Here is a 20,653-nt window from a genome sequence, read left to right on the forward strand (position 1 = left end):
AGGTCCACGGATGACTGCATTTGGGGTCTGCTATCATCAATGTCAACACTGGTTTACGCATTCATAGCCCTAGTTTGCATATGAGTATGTCAGATGTAAGGAGAAATAGTTCCTACCTGCCTGGTATTAATTAGACACTTGTGTCCTGAAGGGCAAAATTTTGCTTTAAAAAGCCTCCAGATCAAAGTTTAGACAAAAGTTGTGTGCACACTCTGCAGTAATGAACTGCCTTTATACTGAAGTATTATAAGTACCACCTTTAGATAAAGCACATCTTTACTGATTTACATGTTCATCAACAAGTCGACAACATCAACGAGTGCAGACGGGGCAAGTCTGTCAACAAAGTGACAACAACTAAACTAACCAAAGCTATTGCTAAATGGATCACCATGCACAGCAGACTCATCAACATTGCTGGAGAGCAGGGGCTTCCAGGCATCATCCAAATCGCCTCAGAAGACACACAATACAAGCCACAATCCAGGGTTACGAAAGAGTCGAGGATAACACATACCACTACAGGAACAGATAGTGCTCGCAATTTGATCACGGCAGCATGAAGTCTACTATTAGAGCCTATATCGTGTGTAGAACACATTATACGGAGAGTAATCACATAGGTTCGACAGGGTTTTACTGAGAAGAAGAAAAGAGATCAGCTCTGTCATCTTTGTGTCTCCCCACAAAATACTAGGAAATACTAGTATCTTAAACTTGTGATTAATCATGATTAATCAATGCCTTTTATTGTGATTAACCCAATAAAAAATGTTAATCGATTGATATCATAGACATCTCTCTTTACCTGTCATGTGTAGTATAAGGCATATCGCTGTATTCTGTTTTCAATTAAACAGAAGTTTTATAAATAGTTTATTTATTCCCATCAACTACCCTCCCAGTTTATCCAATGTAAGGATTTATGGCAGTGGTGGTAGGTATTTAAATCCCAGTTTTCAAAATTATATTGAATACCCAGTTCATCAAAATGTATACTTTGTTGTATTTAACCCTTGTGTTGTCCTTAGGTCAAAATGACCCGCAGCTGTGTTCAACCAGGTTCTATTTTATTTTCATATTTTTTGGGATCATTGGTGACAAGGAGGCTGTGAGGGTTTCTTTAAAGAATGATGACCAATGATCCCAAAAAATATAAACATATAGAAATAAAATAGAACTTGGTTGAACACAGCTGCGGGTCATTTTGACTCAAGGACAACACAAGGGTTAAAACCTTTAAGATTTTGAGTGTATGAACTAATGGTCCCAACTCCAAGACTGTGACGGTGTTCTCACTGAGCTGATTAATTTTAAAATGTTAAAATGAGGAGGATGAGCATGCATTTGATCTTATTTGTAAAGACCTTGGTTCACACTTAACACTTCAGTAGTACAAATATGGTTGTGTTTCTTCACATTTGTCACGTTTGGTTGGCAAAAAACTTAACAAGGGATGTGTTTCCAGATTCAGGGTAGCTGGCTCACTCTTTGTCAGCCTGTGATAGAATAAAACATTGAAGGAAATAGAGATACGAGGATAAAGGAGCCCTGACAGTTTGTAGGATTCACTGGACACACTGTCTCCAGTGATGGACCGACCTCTGACAAAAGCCTGGCTGAGTACCAATAAGTCGGCCTCCAGCTGCTGGCAACTGGGCACCATCATTACAACATCAATCAGCCTCTACAGTCCAGCTCTCTGCCCTGTTATTATCATTACACTCTGCATATATTAATGACTCATTTACCATCCAGCAGCACATTTTGCGGTGATGCAATACCTGGCACTTCAATAGTGGATCATCTATGTATAGAAGCCTGTCTTATTGTTCCTCCCCCAGGCTCAGACTGATTCCCAGCATTCACTTTGCCAAAAGCCTGAAGAAGCCTCAACACATCGTATGATCCTTCCTCTGCTATAAAGTACTCTGCAAAACTTGCTTTTAAGTTTTTCATATTTTGGTTTAAAACCCAAAGACCTGTTGCGAAAAGATTCATGGTGGATTTTCAACACACCAGAAAAACAACAGTCTGGGTCATTTGTCTAGACATTTAGGAAGAGGAACATTGGGCCATTATTATCTTACCAATCTTGAGAAGAAATGTATTCTTAAAACCCACTTGTGCAGTTTTTACAAAACTTCTGACATTCAACAATGTTTTCTTATTCAAGATTAGGTCTTAAGTAAGAACAGATTTTAAGCACACTCAGAGCACACTTATGCACATTTGTATGGTGACATATTTGTGAAAAAAAAATTCTCCCATTCTAAAGTTGTATTATAGTTTTATTGTATTATTAGGATTTAAATTATAGTTATATTGGGTTTGTTTTACAATATTGCAATAACAATCTTTATTATTTTGTAAAGCATTATGGTTTTAAATAAACATTCAAGAACTCCAAGGACCAAATAAGTGACCTGCTGTCCAAGTTATAAAGCAAGAAACTGCTTGTGTTTTTTATAGCTTAAAATGAATCTCCAAGAAACCTGTTTGTCTTTTTAGTGATGTGTTTCCTTCCTGAGATTAATTGTAAACTATATATAAAAAATAAAATAAAAAAGCTGGTTTATTTAGGAACAAGCACTTAATTAATTTGAAGCTTGGACAGCAGGTCTGTTGTTTTGTCCTCTGAGTGTTAGTGTAGTGTTTATTTAAAACCATAATGCTTTACAAAATAATAAAGATTGTTATTGCAATATTGTAAATTGTAAAAAAAAATATAACTGTAATTTAAATTATAATAATACAATAAGACTATAATACAACTTTAGAATGGGAGAAAACAATTTTAAAGATAATTATTGAAATATTATAAACAGAAAAAGCTGCAAGGAGCCAAATCCGAAGAGTAGGTAAGTCGCAGAGCTACCATTGTGTTGTTGAAGGTGAGAAACTTGTGCATTTTCAATTCATTGTCATAGACTTTCTGAAGCATTTCTCCAGAGTTTGATCCAAATTTGATGTGTGCTCTCTGCTCACATCCATGATGAAATTGCAACGGCACACACATCAGTGGTCACACAAACAATTGTAACATGTTGTTGATCAAGTGACATGAATTAGAATATGCATATGTCATATGAGAACTACAGCTCTATTAATGTGTTGGCACTGAACGGAGTTTTGGCATTGATGATTGCAGACAACAAGTGCAGTATGTGTGAACCTTTTTCCGTCATCAAAGCAGCCATGAAGCTGTATGTGATGGATGGGGGAGGACTGTCAGGTACTGTGGCAACACCGCAAACCACGTGAATCTGAAATTGAATCACCATTACGATGAGATTATGCAGCGGTGGTCTGAGGAAGAGGAGAAGAAAGGTGCTACTGGTGTGAGATCTTGAGATCTGTTTGGTTGCAGAGTTCAAATATCAACAGTTTTCTTCAGAAACATAGAATCCACTTTGGAGGACTGACCTGACAGGCGTTGTACAGGAGTTGGTGCTCAAACTTCTTGATGCCCAGGATCTGCTGGAACATCTCGTACAGCTGGTCCTTGCTGAGGATGAGCTCAGAGGCGGCGCTGGCTGTCATTCTCTGTTGGTGTTTCCTGAGGTCCTCTTCACCTCGGTAGATGGTGTCAAACTTGGCTATCCAGGAGCTCAGCACCGTTTCCTTGCTCAGGCCGTCAATTTCAGGCAGGCTGCGCACCCGCTTCTCTATGTGCTTCTTAAAAACCTCCCGAGAGTCACTGGCCGAGCAGCCGCCACTCTGCACCATCCGGGACACACGGTCACTTTTCAGGAAGATCTGCAATCAAGTTTTAAACCAACAAATCAGTTTGTTTTTCAGTCCAAAATATTTTTAGATTGTATACAAACAGGAATATTGGGTCCTTTCTGGGGTTGGATCTTCATTTTTGAGAGAAGAATGCTGCTATATTTACATCATGGACAAATGTCTGGATAAACATAGGAACACCTTCAGCAGCAGCATACCACCAAGCTACACCACTGAACTACAAAGATCTATCCTCACAGTGGCCATCAGCGGTTACCATTGTCATTTAAAACTCACTCTACATCTTCTGCTGCTTGTCCTACTAGCAGTGTGACGTAGCCCTTAAAACAGGCCGTACATGTTTTTATCTTATTTTCTATTCATACATATAGAAATTTGAACATTTGTAATCTGTAATCTAATTTGTAACATGTATGAACATTTACTACTGTCTATTTTCCGTCCACAGTTAGTACTACAGAATACATATACTCCAATGAGCCAAAACATAGTGACCACTCACAGATGATGCAAGCCAGGCTGAATCCCAAATTACAATGTCACCGTCTGGAACATATCAGATGTTTCTTGTAGTTAATGTGCTGGATGTGAGACTTGAACCAGTTAAACAAGGGCGGTAGCGGTCAGAGTATCCCTAAAATGACCAGGTTTCTGACACGCTCCCAGTCATCAGTGTGTTCTGAGCTTTGTCAAACCGTGAACGAGGCGAACAAAGTGTTGGAGGACATGCTGGAACAAGTCTGACACAGCTCAAACTCACAATTTACAACTAAAGGATCTGCGGCTAGCATCTTGATGCCAGATATCATAGGGTCCCTTCACAAGTCTGGAGTCCTGGCGTCAACAGGTCTGAGCCAAATTGGTCATAATGTTTTGTCTCATCAAGGTATGTTGCACTGCAGATTCACATTTTTCATTAATTACCTATTGTTTTAATTTTTTGGAAAAATGAAGCTCATATTATTGACAAAAACTGAATTACCAATGCAAAAGCCTACAATGTAAAAACAATGCTTTAATCAGAGTCACAAGCTCAGGGCAAGTTTAAAAGCTCACTCCATCAAAGTTACAAAAAAAAGCATATTATCTGTGTTACCTCTACTGATGGTCACATTTGTCCAGATTTGGAAATATCTGACTGACATTTCTAACAGCAGGGGTGGTGGAATTTAATTTATGCTGATCATAACATTGAAACCTTATATTTTAAAAAAAATCATCACCAACAACAAAACACACTGGAAAGTTCCCTCCAGGAAATTGCACAATTGTGATCACAATAATTAATGCAAATCCAACTATTCTCCAAAGTATTGGTAAGAGTTCGCAATTTTGCAAAATTCCAGCAATTGCTTCACAGTGAAAGTCCCCAACAGAAGCTCTGCTACTGTAAAGGTATTACAACCTTTCCAAACTAAACCTGCTTCAACAACAAATAGAACTCCTCCTTTACATTCAGCCTCATTATTAAAACATATCAAATGCTGGCTGACTGGGAAAAATTCCAAAACAGGAAGTGATGGGATTTATGGGAAATTCAGTCTCATGAGAATTAGACTACCAATCATCATACTTCCCTGCATCAGTCTAATCATACAGTATATGACCTGAGTTTATACAGCCTCACAGCTGTAAGAGACTGCACTTTGTTTTTGTGCATACAGTATTGGTTGAATTAATGTTTCATAAAAGGCATTTAAACCTTTTACTTTTACAGAAGTTTGAATCTTTGTGTTCTATTGTACAGTCAGACTGTTTTGTAAAGCTAAGTCACTTTTATAAATCAGGATCTTTTGTAACGTTGCGTCTTTAAGTTTCAAAAATAAAAAAAACTTTCTACAAATTTTCTACAGCAGTTTTACAGCACAATGAAAAACATAAAACTCTTGCATCACCAGTTGTGAGAAAAGCCACTGCAAAATTGAGTATATTGATTGCAACAAGTTCTGTGAAAATTACAGTCAAAAGCACAAAGGAAATTCCATTGTCCTCCTTTGTAGTGAGAAACCTTAGAGACAGATATGCTGGATTTCCAATCACAAACCAAACATTTTGTCTTTGAGCGAATGCTGACTTGTATTTAAACTGCAAACAAACTTGTGATTGATGGATGGTGAATTCCTGTCACCAGCTGCCAACACTGCCGAACTCTTTCTGACCCTTTGTCCGTGTTTCTCCATCCTTCTATTTCTGTCTGTGCCTTTATTTCTCTCTCTCCCTCTGTCTGGCTGTCTGACTCAGTTTAAGTCCAAGTCTAAAGCCAAGCTGAGGGCTTTAGTTTCAATTGAACTACATAACATGTGCCATCAGTTTCATCTGTTAAATATCACAGTGCCTCCATTTACGATAAGGAAATGCCAGTGAATGTGTCAGTGTGGCCAACCCCTCACAAAACATAGGTTTGTTTGAGCACCCACCAGCACCCTTACATCTCTAGATATAAGAGAGATATGGATATTGTCCTCTGCATGCCATTTCAAAATGTCTACATAGAACATAGAAGGGAAACTGAAGTCCAAATAACATCATTAAAACATCTCCATTCAAACATGTTTTCCTTCTTGGTCCTGCAGTTGAATGTTTGAGCTTTATAATGCAGAAGGCAATCGAACTTTAGAAATTATATATATTTGCATATTCATAGATTCTAGGACATTTTTATGACTAAGAAGTAGAAGTCATTTTCGGGATTTGTACATGATAAGCAGGAAAGAATTAATTCCACTACATATAAGCAATTTCTGGATCCAAATCCAGAAAGTGAAAAGAGCTTCTACAACAGGGCAATGATTCAAAGCAGATCTCAAAATCCACCATTAAGCACTTCAAGAAAGATGAGCTGAAATAGTTACAGTGTGTGGAGTATCATTATGTTAACTTTGAAAGTCCCCTTAAAAGTTAGGTCTACAATTTACTGTTGTATCACGTGGAGAGGGTTTGATCTGCAGTATTCAAACTAAACACAACATTAACCTTGGATAATTTGACATATTAGGGTGGATACCTTTTAAAATTAAATAAGGTTTGCAGACATTTCTTATTTTAATGTATTCTATGCAATTAGCACTTAGCACTGTCTTTTTTCTTTTTTCTCCACAGAGAGCCCAGAGGTCAATTATTTAAGGTAGGGTAGGTCTGCCAGGCACAGCAAACACATTCAATCAGTCAGGGATACTTGAAATGATTCATACCAGAGCGGAGCAATGATTACATTAAATATGTGTTTTGCCATACTGATGTAAAACATGACAGAAACTCACCTCATAGTAGCTCTGGACAGCGTTGATGAAGGCCTCGTCAGCCACAATCTGAGTTTCTCCGTTGAGAAACGCTTGGAAACGCTCTTTGACTGTCTGCAGGTGTTGTTTACTGATCTGAGGGAGGCATAAGGACAGGAGACACAGACGCTGTTATAGGTCATGAAAACCACAACTAAAACCCCTAAAAATAATCCCACTTGATGAATAAAACAAACACAGAATGTATATGAGCTCCGTTTTATTGTGGCGGCCCGCCCAGGTAAATTGTCGGCCGCCCAAGTATTTGGTGACCCATTTCAGTATTTTTCCTTTATTTTTTGTTTAATCTGTCCAAGAGAATGACGCGTGATCTGAGTTGGAACCTCTAAGCGGACAGATGGCCGCTGCAGCAGAGACCCGCCTACTCTGACTGACAGAGGCAGAGAGAATGAACGCATTTTAAGAGACATCCACAAAGCCCGTCACATACAGACGGACAGATGCAAAGTCTCCGACAACCAAGCTCAAAGTTAATTTTGTCGGTGTAAAGCAGCCAGCAGCAAGACACGAAGTCAACTAAATTATATGAACATGCATTAACTGTAAGAAAGTAACCATTAACCAGCTGATAGTTATGGGTGAGTTCATGAATTAAGACTGAAATAGTTAGGGCATCATCTTAGCTGTCAGACAGAAACTCACAGTTTCACTTTCCTAGTAATCAGAGCACGGCGGAGTATTCATGATGAGGGGGCTGCAGGCAAACTACTGCACAATAAGAATATTGTCAAAGAAAAAGTGCTATTTAAAATAATGCTATTGCAGTTTGCTACCCAAAAATGTTAATTTATATAGAGAACATGTGGCGTTTTTCTTTCTCTTAAAATAAATTAAAAAGTACCTATTACAGTCATTAGAGTATTGGATCAATAAGCAGTAATGGTAAGAACAGTAGTGTCATTAAAATATTAATAATATCCATCCCTGCTCCTCACTTACTGTATATACAGGAAACTCAAGAAGCAATTTATTTCAGCCAAAAAAGTAAGGATGAAAAATAGTTGAAGTATCAGTATTAGTACAAACATTTTATGTCTCAAGTCCCTGTGGACATTTTTATATTAAACCAGACCATGATCTTTCCCAAACCAAGAGCAGCCAAACTGTAAACATAACCACAAAAAAGTTTAATAATACTGTAGCTACTATGAGTGGGTATTTAACTGCAAAATCAGAACATCAGTAGATGTTAGTGAAGATTTTACTGATACATTCCAAATCAGAGCATTTGGACTTGCCAAATATAATAATCAACAGTCTCCTCATCATGTTGATAAAAAAAAAAAAAAAAAAAAGTAATCAATGAATGGGATGGTAGAACCACAGGAGAACTAGTTTTTGTACCTTTATCTTTATGAATAGTAGAGGTATTAGTACTATACCTGTGAGCCCTCAGGTGTGCCGAGTCTCTTTAAGTATTCCCTTTTGAAGAATTATAGTAATTCAAAAATAAAAACACCTGTGTCCTCTTATACCTATGCTGGATTGTGTTTATGTCCCATTTAGCACATATTTACATTCTGGTTAGAAAGGATAAATGGAAGGATATAAAATGTTACTGGGTTCTGGTATACTGTATGTGCAGTGTGTGGTTTAATTTAATGGCAAACAACATACTGAAATCAATAATATCCACAGTGAGAGGGCCTCTGTTCTCTTAACATGTGCAGGTAATAATCATAAGACTGACAAAATATGACATGTATCGTAAAACATTTCCGTATACAAGCTTTCATGTCACCGTGACACTGATAGTGTGCCTTCGTACCAGTGCTCACAACTGCATGGGAATTGGAAACCTGTCCGTAGAACTAAAAGTAAAACCATGTCAAATCACCCTCAACTGTCAGCACAGAGATTCATTTTAAGATGTTGGACACAAAGATGCCCAAAAGACATCCAGAGGGAGACAGACTGGAGTGTCATGCTTCAGTAGATCTGCTGTGATGAGAGCAGTCAGCAGAGAACAAGAAGAGAGAGGCAGCACTGCTGACAGCATCTGCTCAATGACAAACCCTAAAGGACTAAGGAAAGCAATGATAGTTTAAAAACACACTCCCTGTTTCTCCATAAATGCTGAATAGCACCTAAAATCGTCCAGTACCCTCATGCAACTGTTTCAAACTTAACACATAGTTCTCTTTAAACTGTCTTTAAAAATGTTAATGATACATAAAGACACATCAAATGATGGGAAAAAAAAAATGTATAATCACAAAAGAGATGGCCGAGTTCGTCTTCTAACACGGCACAGGTGTGTGCTTTCACTCTGACCTGTAGTTTGACAGAGGTTGTGTTAAACATACAGGCAAAGTTGTCAACAGACAAAAAAAACATCAAAAGTTGTATTGGTTATCCCTGTGCTCGAGGTGGAAGTTAAAAATTGATGTGTGTCACTTTTCTTTCTGAAAGGAGTGTGATGTTAACACGCTGTACCCGTCTGTCTGTGTGGATCAAACATATTTTTTCACACCAACTCATTTTAAAATCAGGCCAAATTTAAGTAGTCATGGAATAATCAGTGATGTAGGACAAAAGAGATTTCCTGTTTCACAAATGACTGTCTCAGTTGCAGATAAGTGCTCATGCAGGGTTGCATGCATAATGTTTTCTTATGATGAGATAAATGTGTCAAATTAATAGAGAGAAAAGATAACCTGTGGTTGCAAGCTGCAGCTTTCTTGTTGCATATTTCATAAAGCTGTTAGATTCTGACCATTTCTGGCTTCCTGATCCCAATTTCTTTCCCAATCCTGGTTTCCTTCTGTATCCTGTGTGTTTGTTTTGGGGTTCTTTCATGTAGTCTGTCTCCTCAGCGCTAAGCCCTTCCACCTGCAGATTCTACATTCAGTCCACCTGCCGCTGATCACCTGCCGCACACCTGGACACAATGTTGTCATCAGCCTTCCGGTCCTGCAGTTGCTCGATGCCGCATTGTTGTGTCATCAAAGAGTGGCAAACTGTTTAGTGTTGCCGAGTTATTGTTTCTCGAAAGTCTGTTCTGGAACCTGTTCTCCCGTGTTCATAAATTCAGCCTGCCAGTCGATGACTCCTCCTCAGCTCTACTTCAGCTTCTCCTCATACGCTGATCTCCAGCCACTCACCTCGACAGCCCCGCCAGCCTAAAGTCTCCAAACCCCCTGGTTGAGCCACCTTCAACAACATCTTAATGAATCATTTAACGTTTACTTCGTCTCGTGTCTTGCATCCGGGTTCAGTTCTGTCCTCAAACATAGCAGGAGCAGGACCCCGGCTTTTGGGTAAACAGCAAAATGTCTTGCAGGTCAGGAGTTTTGGTAAGCTGTCTGCTGTAATGAGACTGTTTCAATGTCACTGGAGTATTTTACATGTTATGGCTAAAATTGTAGTCTTGTGATTGCTGTGATAAAAAAATGTAAAAAAAACTGAACTTTGCTGCAGAACTGACAGAGCATATTGTCTGGATTTTCAGCCATCTGCTGCACCAGGTTTGTCTATTTTTTCATTCATAATAGAATTACACAAAGTAACCCTGCTTTCTCTCTTTTTGTCAACATTGCTGAGGACACAATTGCCTTGTTTGAATAAACGTTACACACTGATTAAACTGTACCTTTGTTGTTGTACAGGGTAGACATAATTGCATTCCTTTTATATTGACTTACCACTAAATATCAACACCAGGACAGTCACATGACAACCACAGTACACAATTCAAAAACAAAACATGTTAAAGCATTTAAATTCCATGACAGCAACTACATGGGGGTCTCTGTTGCTTTGCTTTTTCTATCAAAAACTAAAATTCCCTTAGCAAACAATCACATTAATGTTGCCTTCAGAAAACCAAAAGAAACTAGGAGTCTTCAGGTGGATTTTTTTTTTTTTTTTTTTTTCAAACAGAGCTTTCCTTAAATCAATACAAGGGATGAGACACTAAATAAAATCCTTCCTTAACAATAACAAGATCACAAAAAAAATACAAATGCTGCACTTTTTTCTTTCCTGCTTGCTGCCTCTATTAGTCACAGCACAGACAAAAAGCTAATGTTGGAAAGAGTACAGGGGAAGCACATGCAGCAGTCAGGACTGAGGACATTTCTGCCCATGCAATATGCACCCTATCCACTTTGCTGTTAAGTTGCAGTTACATATGCAACCATTTACCTTCATACTGTGGTCCCATTGTGTTTTCCAGATGATAAGACAGAGCACCAGTCATCTGCAGGCCATTGTTTGCACAAAAAAAATTGAGGAAATAAAAACCTTCTACTTTAGAGTGTTCAAACTTGTATAACTCAGTGCGAGTAACACCTGTAGTATTTCTGATGTCGGGGATAAAACTTCATACTGTTTCTTTTCAGAAGAGACCAAACTGCTTGTACAACAAACAGTTCAAGAACAGCTTTCTGTTTACTTTGAGTTTGACTTGATGAGGCATTTTAGGCAGATTTCACTGCAATGCTCTGGGGTTAAAGAAACACACACACAGATTGTCCCAACTTTAGTAAATCCAGTGTTACTTTAAAACTGTCTGTTCAGCTTTGTACAAATCGAGGCTGATATGACAGTTTATGAGGTTAATGGCTCAGTAACAACGGTTGACACAGTCACGAAAAACAAGGTAAAGCGTTGTCTATGTATGCATTTAGACTTCACGAATAAACTTTATCAAGTTGATAGCAAACATTATTATTATTTTACACTTCTCGTGAAGTGAATTCCCCTGTTGTTCCTGGTTATTTAAGCAGTACATTTGCTATTATAATTTTAAAATCGGTAGATTTGTGCTTTTTTTTTTTTTTTATGTCTATTTTTGAACTCCACTGTCCTCAAACGTTGGCTGTCTCCTGAATTTGTCGATAGTTTTCACCGTCTGGCCTCCTGGTTTTCTGCAGGCGATGATAGTCTTGATCTCACTTTGTGAATGATCCTCCAGTCACAACTGAAAATCTATCTATACTTGCAGTGACATTCAGATGTGTAGGCTGTGACAGTTGTCCAAAAATATAGTACTGTATGCAACACTGAACCATCCTTCAACAAACACATTCACACTCATGACCAAAAAGAGCCTCCATCCCTGCTGGACTCAACACCTATCGGCCAGTTCTTGCTCGCTGCCCTGGTAACGGTTACCATGGCCACTGCAACAGAGGAAGCAGTGTGAGATTACAACGTCCTTATTAGAAGACAAAGTTTACACTTGAGGTCAATTACAGTAACTCCAGCTGTGTGCTCCTGCTATCCGTAATAAATTAGTGCATGACTAAATACTGACGTGAAAATAGTTATATGGAGCTGGTGAGTAAATTGTACACTAGTGTTTTATAATTGAAGCAAATATCCTGGGGCATGACTTCAGCTGGCATTATTTCAAAATTATAACAGCAAATGTACGACTTAAATCACCAGGAACAACAGGGAAAATAACCTCCAAGATATACTCTCACTCCAGCACATCGCTAATTTCTATTTTCCACTGTCCATATGGTAGCCTAACTAATATTGAGTCATTAGTTACTGAGTAATTTTCTGACATTAGAGTGATTGGACATTCATACTGCATTTTCACAGTGAAATAAACAGTCTCTCGATGCCATTCAAATTGACCCAGCAGAGAAACACGCAGAACTTTTTGTTTAGAGTAATTATGTAATTAATGACATATTACATCAATATGAATTACATCCAATTACAGAATATGTAGAGAAGTGATTGTATTATTGCTGAATTACCAAATCACCCTCTTTCTCTAACCTCAGCGAAGTGATGCCAGGGTTTAAATATAACCAAATAAAAACGTGAATGATCCTGTTGTCACTCGTGGATATCCAATATTTTGGTAGAAAACAAAGTGTCAGTTAACATTTTTCTGACACGTTCAATATCAATATCTTGCGACCTGCTAAATGTGCAAAATAATGTCATTATGTTAATAGAAAAAAAAATTGTTTAATCTCAATTTGTTTTCCCGCAAAGATTTCTACTGCTGGAGAACGGTTGTGTAAGTCGGAGCAAGCATGACCTGGAACAATGTTCCTGTTTCTACAGTCATTTATCCAGTCATGTTGGCACAATATACCTGCAGTGAGTTATTAACAGTATCTGTGTGTTTGAACAAGATAGAGAGGGAAAAAAATGATCTTTCTGCTGTGTTGCACCACTGTGTACTGCTTGGTACGTTATCTCCACAGACATGCACAATTCAAACCACTAGTTCTCAACCAGGAGGTCCTCACAATCCTTCAAGAGTCCAAATCTGAATTAGGAAAAAATGCCTGCCTGCATCTTCTGCTTTCTGTTATGATGTACACAAGGGCATGAAATTGGCAAAGCTAATTACTACTGGGGAATTTAAGTCTATTTTAAGGGATTGAGAAAACAGTCTTCACTGTAACTAATTTTGTAATCTTGTAAATGGATATTGTGTTCACTCATTTGTAGTGTGTGACAGTTGTACGTGACGCGTCCGCTAGTATTGGTTGTTGTTATTGTTGTTACAATGTTCATGTTGGTCCTTGGCCAGATCACTCTTGAAAAGGAGATCGTAATCTCAAGAATAGCAAGCTCCAATTCATTTTTCTTATTATCTTTCTTAAGGACTTGTGTAAACTGTACAGGACTTTCTGTACATAGCAGCAGAGTTCCACAGCTCTCCATATGCTGGGCTTAAATCCAAACTGAGGTTATATAAGGACAGATAAAGTCTGATGCTATACATAAGTGTACATCCTTGATCCCTGATTTGGGCTTAATAAATTTGACTTGATTTAGCAGAAGAGGGGTGTCATTGTCGGAGATTTACATTCCGACAAGGGTACAAGATTTTCAAGGGAAACTAATTTGAAACTGTGCACATGCTTGGCTCACAGGCGTCTTTCACACTTATGCTGTGATTAACATCAGATTCAGTTCAGCTATACACCTCTGATTCTGAGAAAATATTTATGTAAACTGGAGTGCAATCACTGGATAAGTTTCATTTTTCATGCAGTTGCTCAGCAGCTTTGTTTAAACATAACACAATTTAGTCTATATCTGTAATGCAGAATTACAAGCTACTTTCAATTCCCTGCATTTGTTTTATCCTTCTGAAAAAAAACATCATCACCAAGTTCATAATATTGACTTTCTGCACAACTGAATTGCTCTGAAGATCAGCAGATATGTGGTGTTAACAAGCCTGTTGACCTCTGTTTTCCTGCTGATGTGATTTTGCTTCATTACGATTTGTTTTTATTGGCAATTACCAGAGAAGCTGATTACAGCCTGTCAACGCCTCTAGAATTTTTTTTTTTTTATATAACCGTCAGACGTCTACAGGGTTAAACACCTAAACATATGAAGATGCTTACTGAAAAGCAACCAAATTATTCTGTTGTGCTATGGACTCAAGGTGTGTTTTCCTCTCAACAGGTGGTTGACGAAGTCGATCTGTGTAAAGGTCTGTCCCAGAGCAGACTTCAGCTGACATTGTGTGGTACCGGTCTCTTGCAAGAATTTCCACTCTAAAACCCGAACAGGAACTTATCGTGATGGTGGTGGTGCATACCATATATGGTAACCATAATGCCCTTCATTAACATTATTTTAAAATCCCAACAGCAACAGGGAGGAACACCCTATCACCACAAAGGACATTTTCCCACCCACCACAACACAGGTCCAGATCCAGGCACGTTGGGATTTTCATGGAGCGCAAGGATTTTTTTTTTCTGCAAATTGTTGTGGCTCAACATGAACCCAGCTGCACTGAGTTGGGTGGAACAGGGGTGTGTCAGTAAAGATGCACTGGTGCTGTGCAATTTTGACAGGAAGTTGCGTTTGAGTTTTTGCCACCTTAAACCCGGTCTAAGTGCAGCGCAGCGCATGAGCAGACCAATCCAAAATCCCACAGTCAGGTTTGGTGGATGTTTTACATATTTAATTCGAATCACATAAATAATGAAACAAGATTTTTTTGAATGCCACTTTCTAGTTAAGTTCACTATATAGAAAATTAAACTTACTCATGTCTGTTGAAGTGGATGTGAATCGGGCAGGTGGCGTGTGTCATGTCGCAGTGGCGAATCTCAGCCTCAAAAATAACAAAAATTGCACTTGTAGCTTTAAATGCGCGTAATATACATTTGCTCACTTGAGCACCTGATTGGAATAAATTGGATATGTTGGTTTTTTTTGTTCACTTTGACATTTAATTAATGCAAATGTTTGGTGTCTATAAGACAGAGGTTTTTGTTTTATATCATTGAACTGCTTTCTACACTGAGCAGTGGTTCTCATAATACCAGGAAAAGAGGCATTGATAATATTATTTACCTCTTTCCAAGCTGCTTAAACATCATCAGCCTGTGGAGGCCAACTTGTACCATAAATCCTGTGACTATGAGAAGGAAAATAGAAAACAAAGCCCGAAATGAGTTTCAGTATTTTATGAAACTGATGTTATGTATTTTCCATGTATTGCAGACGACGTTTTCATCGACCAGCCAACCTGCCTGCTAAACTAAATAGTTAATTTTGTTTCCAGATGGGAACATCCCAACAAGATCTGCAGTTTTGGACCCGATTGTCTGGCCATAGCAATTCGGCCCCTGTCACTATCACTCAGATCCTTACGCTCACCCATTTTTCCTGCTTCCAACAAATTAACTTAAAGAATTTATAACTCACCTGCTGCCCAAAAAAGGAGTCCCACCCCTTGACAGGTGGCATAACGAGATAATCAGTGTTACTCACTTCACCTGTCAGTGGTTAATGTTGTGAATGATTGATGTATACAGCATTTGACTGCATGTTTAATAGTATAATGACACAAACCGCATCATGTAGGCCTAGTGCACACTTTTCTTTCAAAACAAAATCATTTCTCCTCAGGGCTCCCACTCTTGGGCTCTCTACTCGCTTTTCTGAAAATACTGTTCCACTCCAGTTATGCATGTCAAGAGGCATCTGTTATAATGTACCGCTCTGTTACCACTGCCACTCCTGGGAAAAGATGACAGAGAAAGAAGAAGTGGGAGGAGAAAAGAGAAAGGAGGGGATGAAGAGGAAAGACAGAAGCAATCGCTCGATAAGGGAAGGAAGGGAAGGAAGTAATGAGAGACTCCATTCAAGTAAAGAGGAAAGAAATAAGAAGAAATGAGTAACAGAGAATCAAAGAAAGGGAAATAAAATAAAAAAAACAGTAATATGAATAGACAAGAAACTAGACAGCTTGGAAGATAGAAAGGGGAAAAATGCAAACTGTAGTTAGGGTCAAAAAGTACTGCAATACGGGACCTATTTTTGTCTGCCAGGGCACAGCAAGTAGTTGCATCAAACTTCTTTGGTATTTTTGTGAACACAAGCGCAGGCTAAATTCTGGTGCACTGTGGCGCATGCAGTAAAGTAAGAGGAAAAGATAACTAGAAGGTGTGTCACAGCTGATTTCAGTCATGGCCAATCAAATCAGCTCCCCTCATTGCCTTTAAAACCGCTGTGACGCAGCTTATTGTCAGTTTCTGAAGGCTGGAGAATGAGCAGACCGGCATCACCAGCCAAACTTTGGCTGACATCGTTTTATCGGGGGTTCTGGCTCGTAATCACCTAATGTATGGTACCAAGAGTCTGCCTGTGCAGACAATGTGCGCTTGGTTTTGAATTTTTTTGCAGGAAACAGCTGCCTGATGCTGCAAATAAGGTTCATGAGAACAGTGAACTGAAACAGTAAAGTTGTGGGTTATAAAACAAAAACAATCAGCTTAAAGATACAGTCCAGTGGTGACTGCTATTAGCAAGCTCAAACATCAGCCTCCACTCAGACAGATGGTACACTAAATGCTTAATATAAAAGATAAGTTACTGCATCTTTAAATGCTAAAAGTAAATGTCTAAACTTCTACTGTGGCCTGAAGAGGGTAATGCTAATTACTTTTCCAGTATAAAGGTGTGACGAAGAAGGAATGAGAATACATGTACAGAGTTGAGAGTTATTTCTATTTTACAAGTCTCAACAGTTGTCAAGTCAAAATTTTCAAATTCAGACTTTGGCTACTAGATTTGTATCTTTGAAAATGAATAGTAGACCCCACAAATGTATTTTGCTTTTTGAGTCAGACCTTCAATGAAAGATTGGATGGAGTTTAACCTGAGGGAACAGCTCTGGATTGTGACATGACTTTGGTGGATGAACCATACTGTGTGATGCAGGATCAGGTGAAGCACATTTGTCCAAAAAGACTTTCTCCAAAGGCACCCCTAAATGACTGTGATATTAAGATAATATTTTAAAATGTTTGTATTTTATTCTTCTTTGCCCTTCTTAGCTTTTAAGAGAAAAAAAGCTATTGGTTGATATTTTATGCTTTCCTTATGCCGGCAGCCTGTATGAATTGCATCTGTCTCATGCAAACATAGGCTCCATGCTTTAAACCAACTCTTACATGGAACAAGTGGGGTGCCATCTTGGGACACTGTATAGTGTTTTTCTCATGACATCCATGGCAGAGTTATAGAAACTAGTTGATTCGTGGCGAGCTTGGCGGTGTCAGGACCCCTGTTTTCTCTGCTTGTACAAATGTTTATTTCAGACATAAAGAGCACCGTTTTCTGTTTAACTGATGTTTCACAGAGCACCACTGCTCATTCTATTTGGACATTTAACTATTCACACATTAGCTGTGTCAGCTCTTTTACACCATCTACAGAGATCCCGCTTCTTTTCCGCCCTCGCAAAATGTTTGAAAAATTAAACTAAATACACAGACAGACAGAAATAGTTGGGCAATGTGTAAGCAGAGTGTATGCTGCGAGTGCACGATCACCAGTCGCTACGGCTGCCATCTGGGACATCACAAAGATAACACTGCTGTAGGTCTGCGTGAGTGTGTCAGTTTGGGAACAGATTCTTGCCTCGGTGTATGTGCATCTATTTGTGTGTGTACTTGTATTATGCAAGTTGTGATGGCATATATCTGTTCACTAAGTAACAGTTTTTTGGGGGTGGGGTGGGAGTGCGTGATTTGGGTAAAAATGTGTGTGTGTGTGTGTGTGTGTGTGTGTGTGTGTGTGTGTGTGTGTGTGTGTGTGTGTGTGTGTGTGTGTGTGTGTGTGTGTGTGTGTGTGTGTTTGTTTGTTTTAGTAGGATTTATCTACTTGCCAGTTATTGCTCTAACCTGTGTGGCTTCTGGAGTGAAGCAGCCGCACTGCTGTCAGTTTCTAGCCTAAGAGCATATTTCAGGAGCAAACTCATTTTGTTAACTTAAACTGAAGCAGTCAGATATTTGTTTTTGTCTTTCACTGAAAGCAAGGCCTCAATGCACCCTACATAAACTGATTGTTTCTCAATGACATTTTTCTTGAGGATAGTCTTCAAAATCATTGTAAATTAAAGTGCTGCCTATGTCACTCAGAGGTCTGAGTCAAGTACCACTGAAAGAAACTCTTCAAATACTTGTTGATGACTCACTGATGCATGAAAATGGCACTGTGTACATGCTTTAACTGAATAGTCACTGTTGTTAAAAAAAATTATTAGCTACATTTCTTGCATGATACTACCAAGCGGGTAAATTAAACTACTGTTGGTCCTCGTTCCATGGGTTGGTCCTCATAATCCATCCATCTAGGTTCATCACAGTGTTTGATGGTTTTTGCAACAGCACTTGACCAAAGTTTCCACAATCTTGGAACCCTTATGTCTACAAGTTATGATAGATAGATAGAGAGACAGACAGACATCCTGCTGTATTCAGGAAACCATGCTTTGGTGTACACGGGACATTGGTAGTTGCAGCGGTGGCAGGTTGTCGACTAGTTTTGACACATGCTGATAGGTTAAAAGGTCTACGACCAGTAGGATGGAACGATTGCAAACGATTCTGTATGGAGGGTGGCAAGACCCCTTTTCTCGTAGTGAATAATATGCTGCTTTGATTTGCATCTCTATTCTGCTCTGATAATATCCCTAACTGATGAAAATTCAGTTTCTTGCAGGCCCATCCATTCACCCTGACCTCCTCCACATGCACACTGTAAGATTGAAAAATACCCATAAATCCACAGAGATGCATCCTTGGGAGGAGGGGTCCCTCCAGAGGTCCTACAGAGGCTGCGAAGGACACCTTCCCAGAATTTGGAAAACACATGATGAAACAGTTTAGCGCGTGAGCAGATGTATGTCATCCTATCTTTCTTTCTTTTTTTAACAATGAAGTGCATTCAAGTTGCGCTGACTATAAAACCCAAGACATTTACCCAGGAGACTAGGGTTCAGTCTCTTAAGACAACACACTGGAGTTCAATCAATTACATTTTATTATTCACAGTTGTGAATGCCCAAATAGTTAATCTGGTTAAAAAGAGATGGTACAAAATAGTTGAAAACTGATAAAGATGGCAATAGAATACGTGAAGGCCATCCTGTGGCCTGGGGGGTCAACAGACTAATGGCCTCCCTTGACACTCCAATCTCACGACCCTGTACATGGCAGACCCTTCTTTAGCAGCCAGACCGATTCCACCGTGCTTAGCAGTTCAGTAAGACCTGTGTGGGAGGTAAAGAACTGGAATTCTCACTAATAAGCATCCCACCTTCATACATACATACACACACACACTAACTCGTTCAGTGCAGCTCCTCTGGAGGGTTAAGCAAAGAAACCAGACCTCTATGTCAGGTTCAATTCAATTTACTTGCTTAAACCGACTTATTTAATTTGCTTCAACAAGTCTTTTTTTTATTTTATCTTTTACAAATCATCCATCCTTTGTGCTCACAACTGTACTTTACAAACTGTTGACGTGAAACTGTTTTCTTCCACAGATGTAATACAATAAAAGGGTGTACAAATTAATTAATTGCATGTTGACTGTTTTCATGCCAACTCAACAGCAGCAATCCCCCAATCACTGTTCAGCCAATTTCACACACTTTTAACTTTTAGTTCAAATTAGCCCCAAAATTTGATCAGTTTGATAAGTCTTTCAGTTCAGCCTCCTGTTTAGACAACATACGGATCAAAGGAAAATAACATGTAAATCTACAGTTGTCCCTTATTGGGCAAAATATTTACTATAGCAACAGAAAAGCAAAGACATATATACATTTGATCTGCATATTCAGACTTAAGTAATACGAGCACATGTACACGCACACACGCATACGCACACACACAGACTCTGACACACACATCTACGCTCACAGACATTAGTATTTATATTAACCCTTTCTCCCTCCGAACATGTCGAGCTCTCTGGCAATGATATAACATCAAATGGACGGGTAATCCCAGATTACACACTGCACAACAGACCAACAAAGGATTGAGAAAGTGTTCATCAGGGCAAGAGCTTCTATTTGCACACTCACACAGAGGCTTTCACATGAATACAGGGCAGGGGCAAGTTCTTGCAACACACTCAAACACAACTCTGCCTCCTCCTTCATGTTATGCCATGATTGCAGGTCCTTAAGCAATTCTCAAATACAGGAAAACAAAAAAGCCATATTTTTAAACCTTTCCTGTGCAACTAATTATCAACACTTAGGCAAAAAGTCTTCCCAGAGCAATGACTTTGTGATTGAGAGTGTATGGATACTGAATTCAGACAGCTTCAAATACACCACCCACTCAATATTG

The 20,653-nt window shown here is 38.9% G+C and overlaps 1 protein-coding gene across 4 annotated transcripts in view; it reads right to left on the reverse strand.

Annotated features, from left to right (window-relative positions):
- cadpsa (Ca2+-dependent activator protein for secretion a) overlaps window positions 1-20,653 on the reverse strand; it is a 173,929-nt gene that overhangs the window by 131,916 nt on the left and 21,360 nt on the right. For all 4 annotated transcript variants that reach the window (XM_069703250.1, XM_069703251.1, XM_069703253.1 and 1 more), the window contains exons 2-3: window positions 7,011-7,124; window positions 3,427-3,759 (exon numbers count right to left, since the gene is read on the reverse strand). In XM_069703250.1, the coding sequence (XP_069559351.1) occupies window positions 3,427-3,759; window positions 7,011-7,124 (447 nt within the window). The remainder of the gene's footprint in view (window positions 1-3,426; window positions 3,760-7,010; window positions 7,125-20,653) is intronic.

The sequence above is a fragment of the Brachyistius frenatus genome, unplaced genomic scaffold, assembly GCF_029030835.1.
Source record: "Brachyistius frenatus isolate BFR_SWC_R1_liver_20210118 unplaced genomic scaffold, ASM2903083v1 Contig_45, whole genome shotgun sequence".
NCBI classification, from domain to species: Eukaryota; Metazoa; Chordata; class Actinopteri; family Embiotocidae; genus Brachyistius; species Brachyistius frenatus.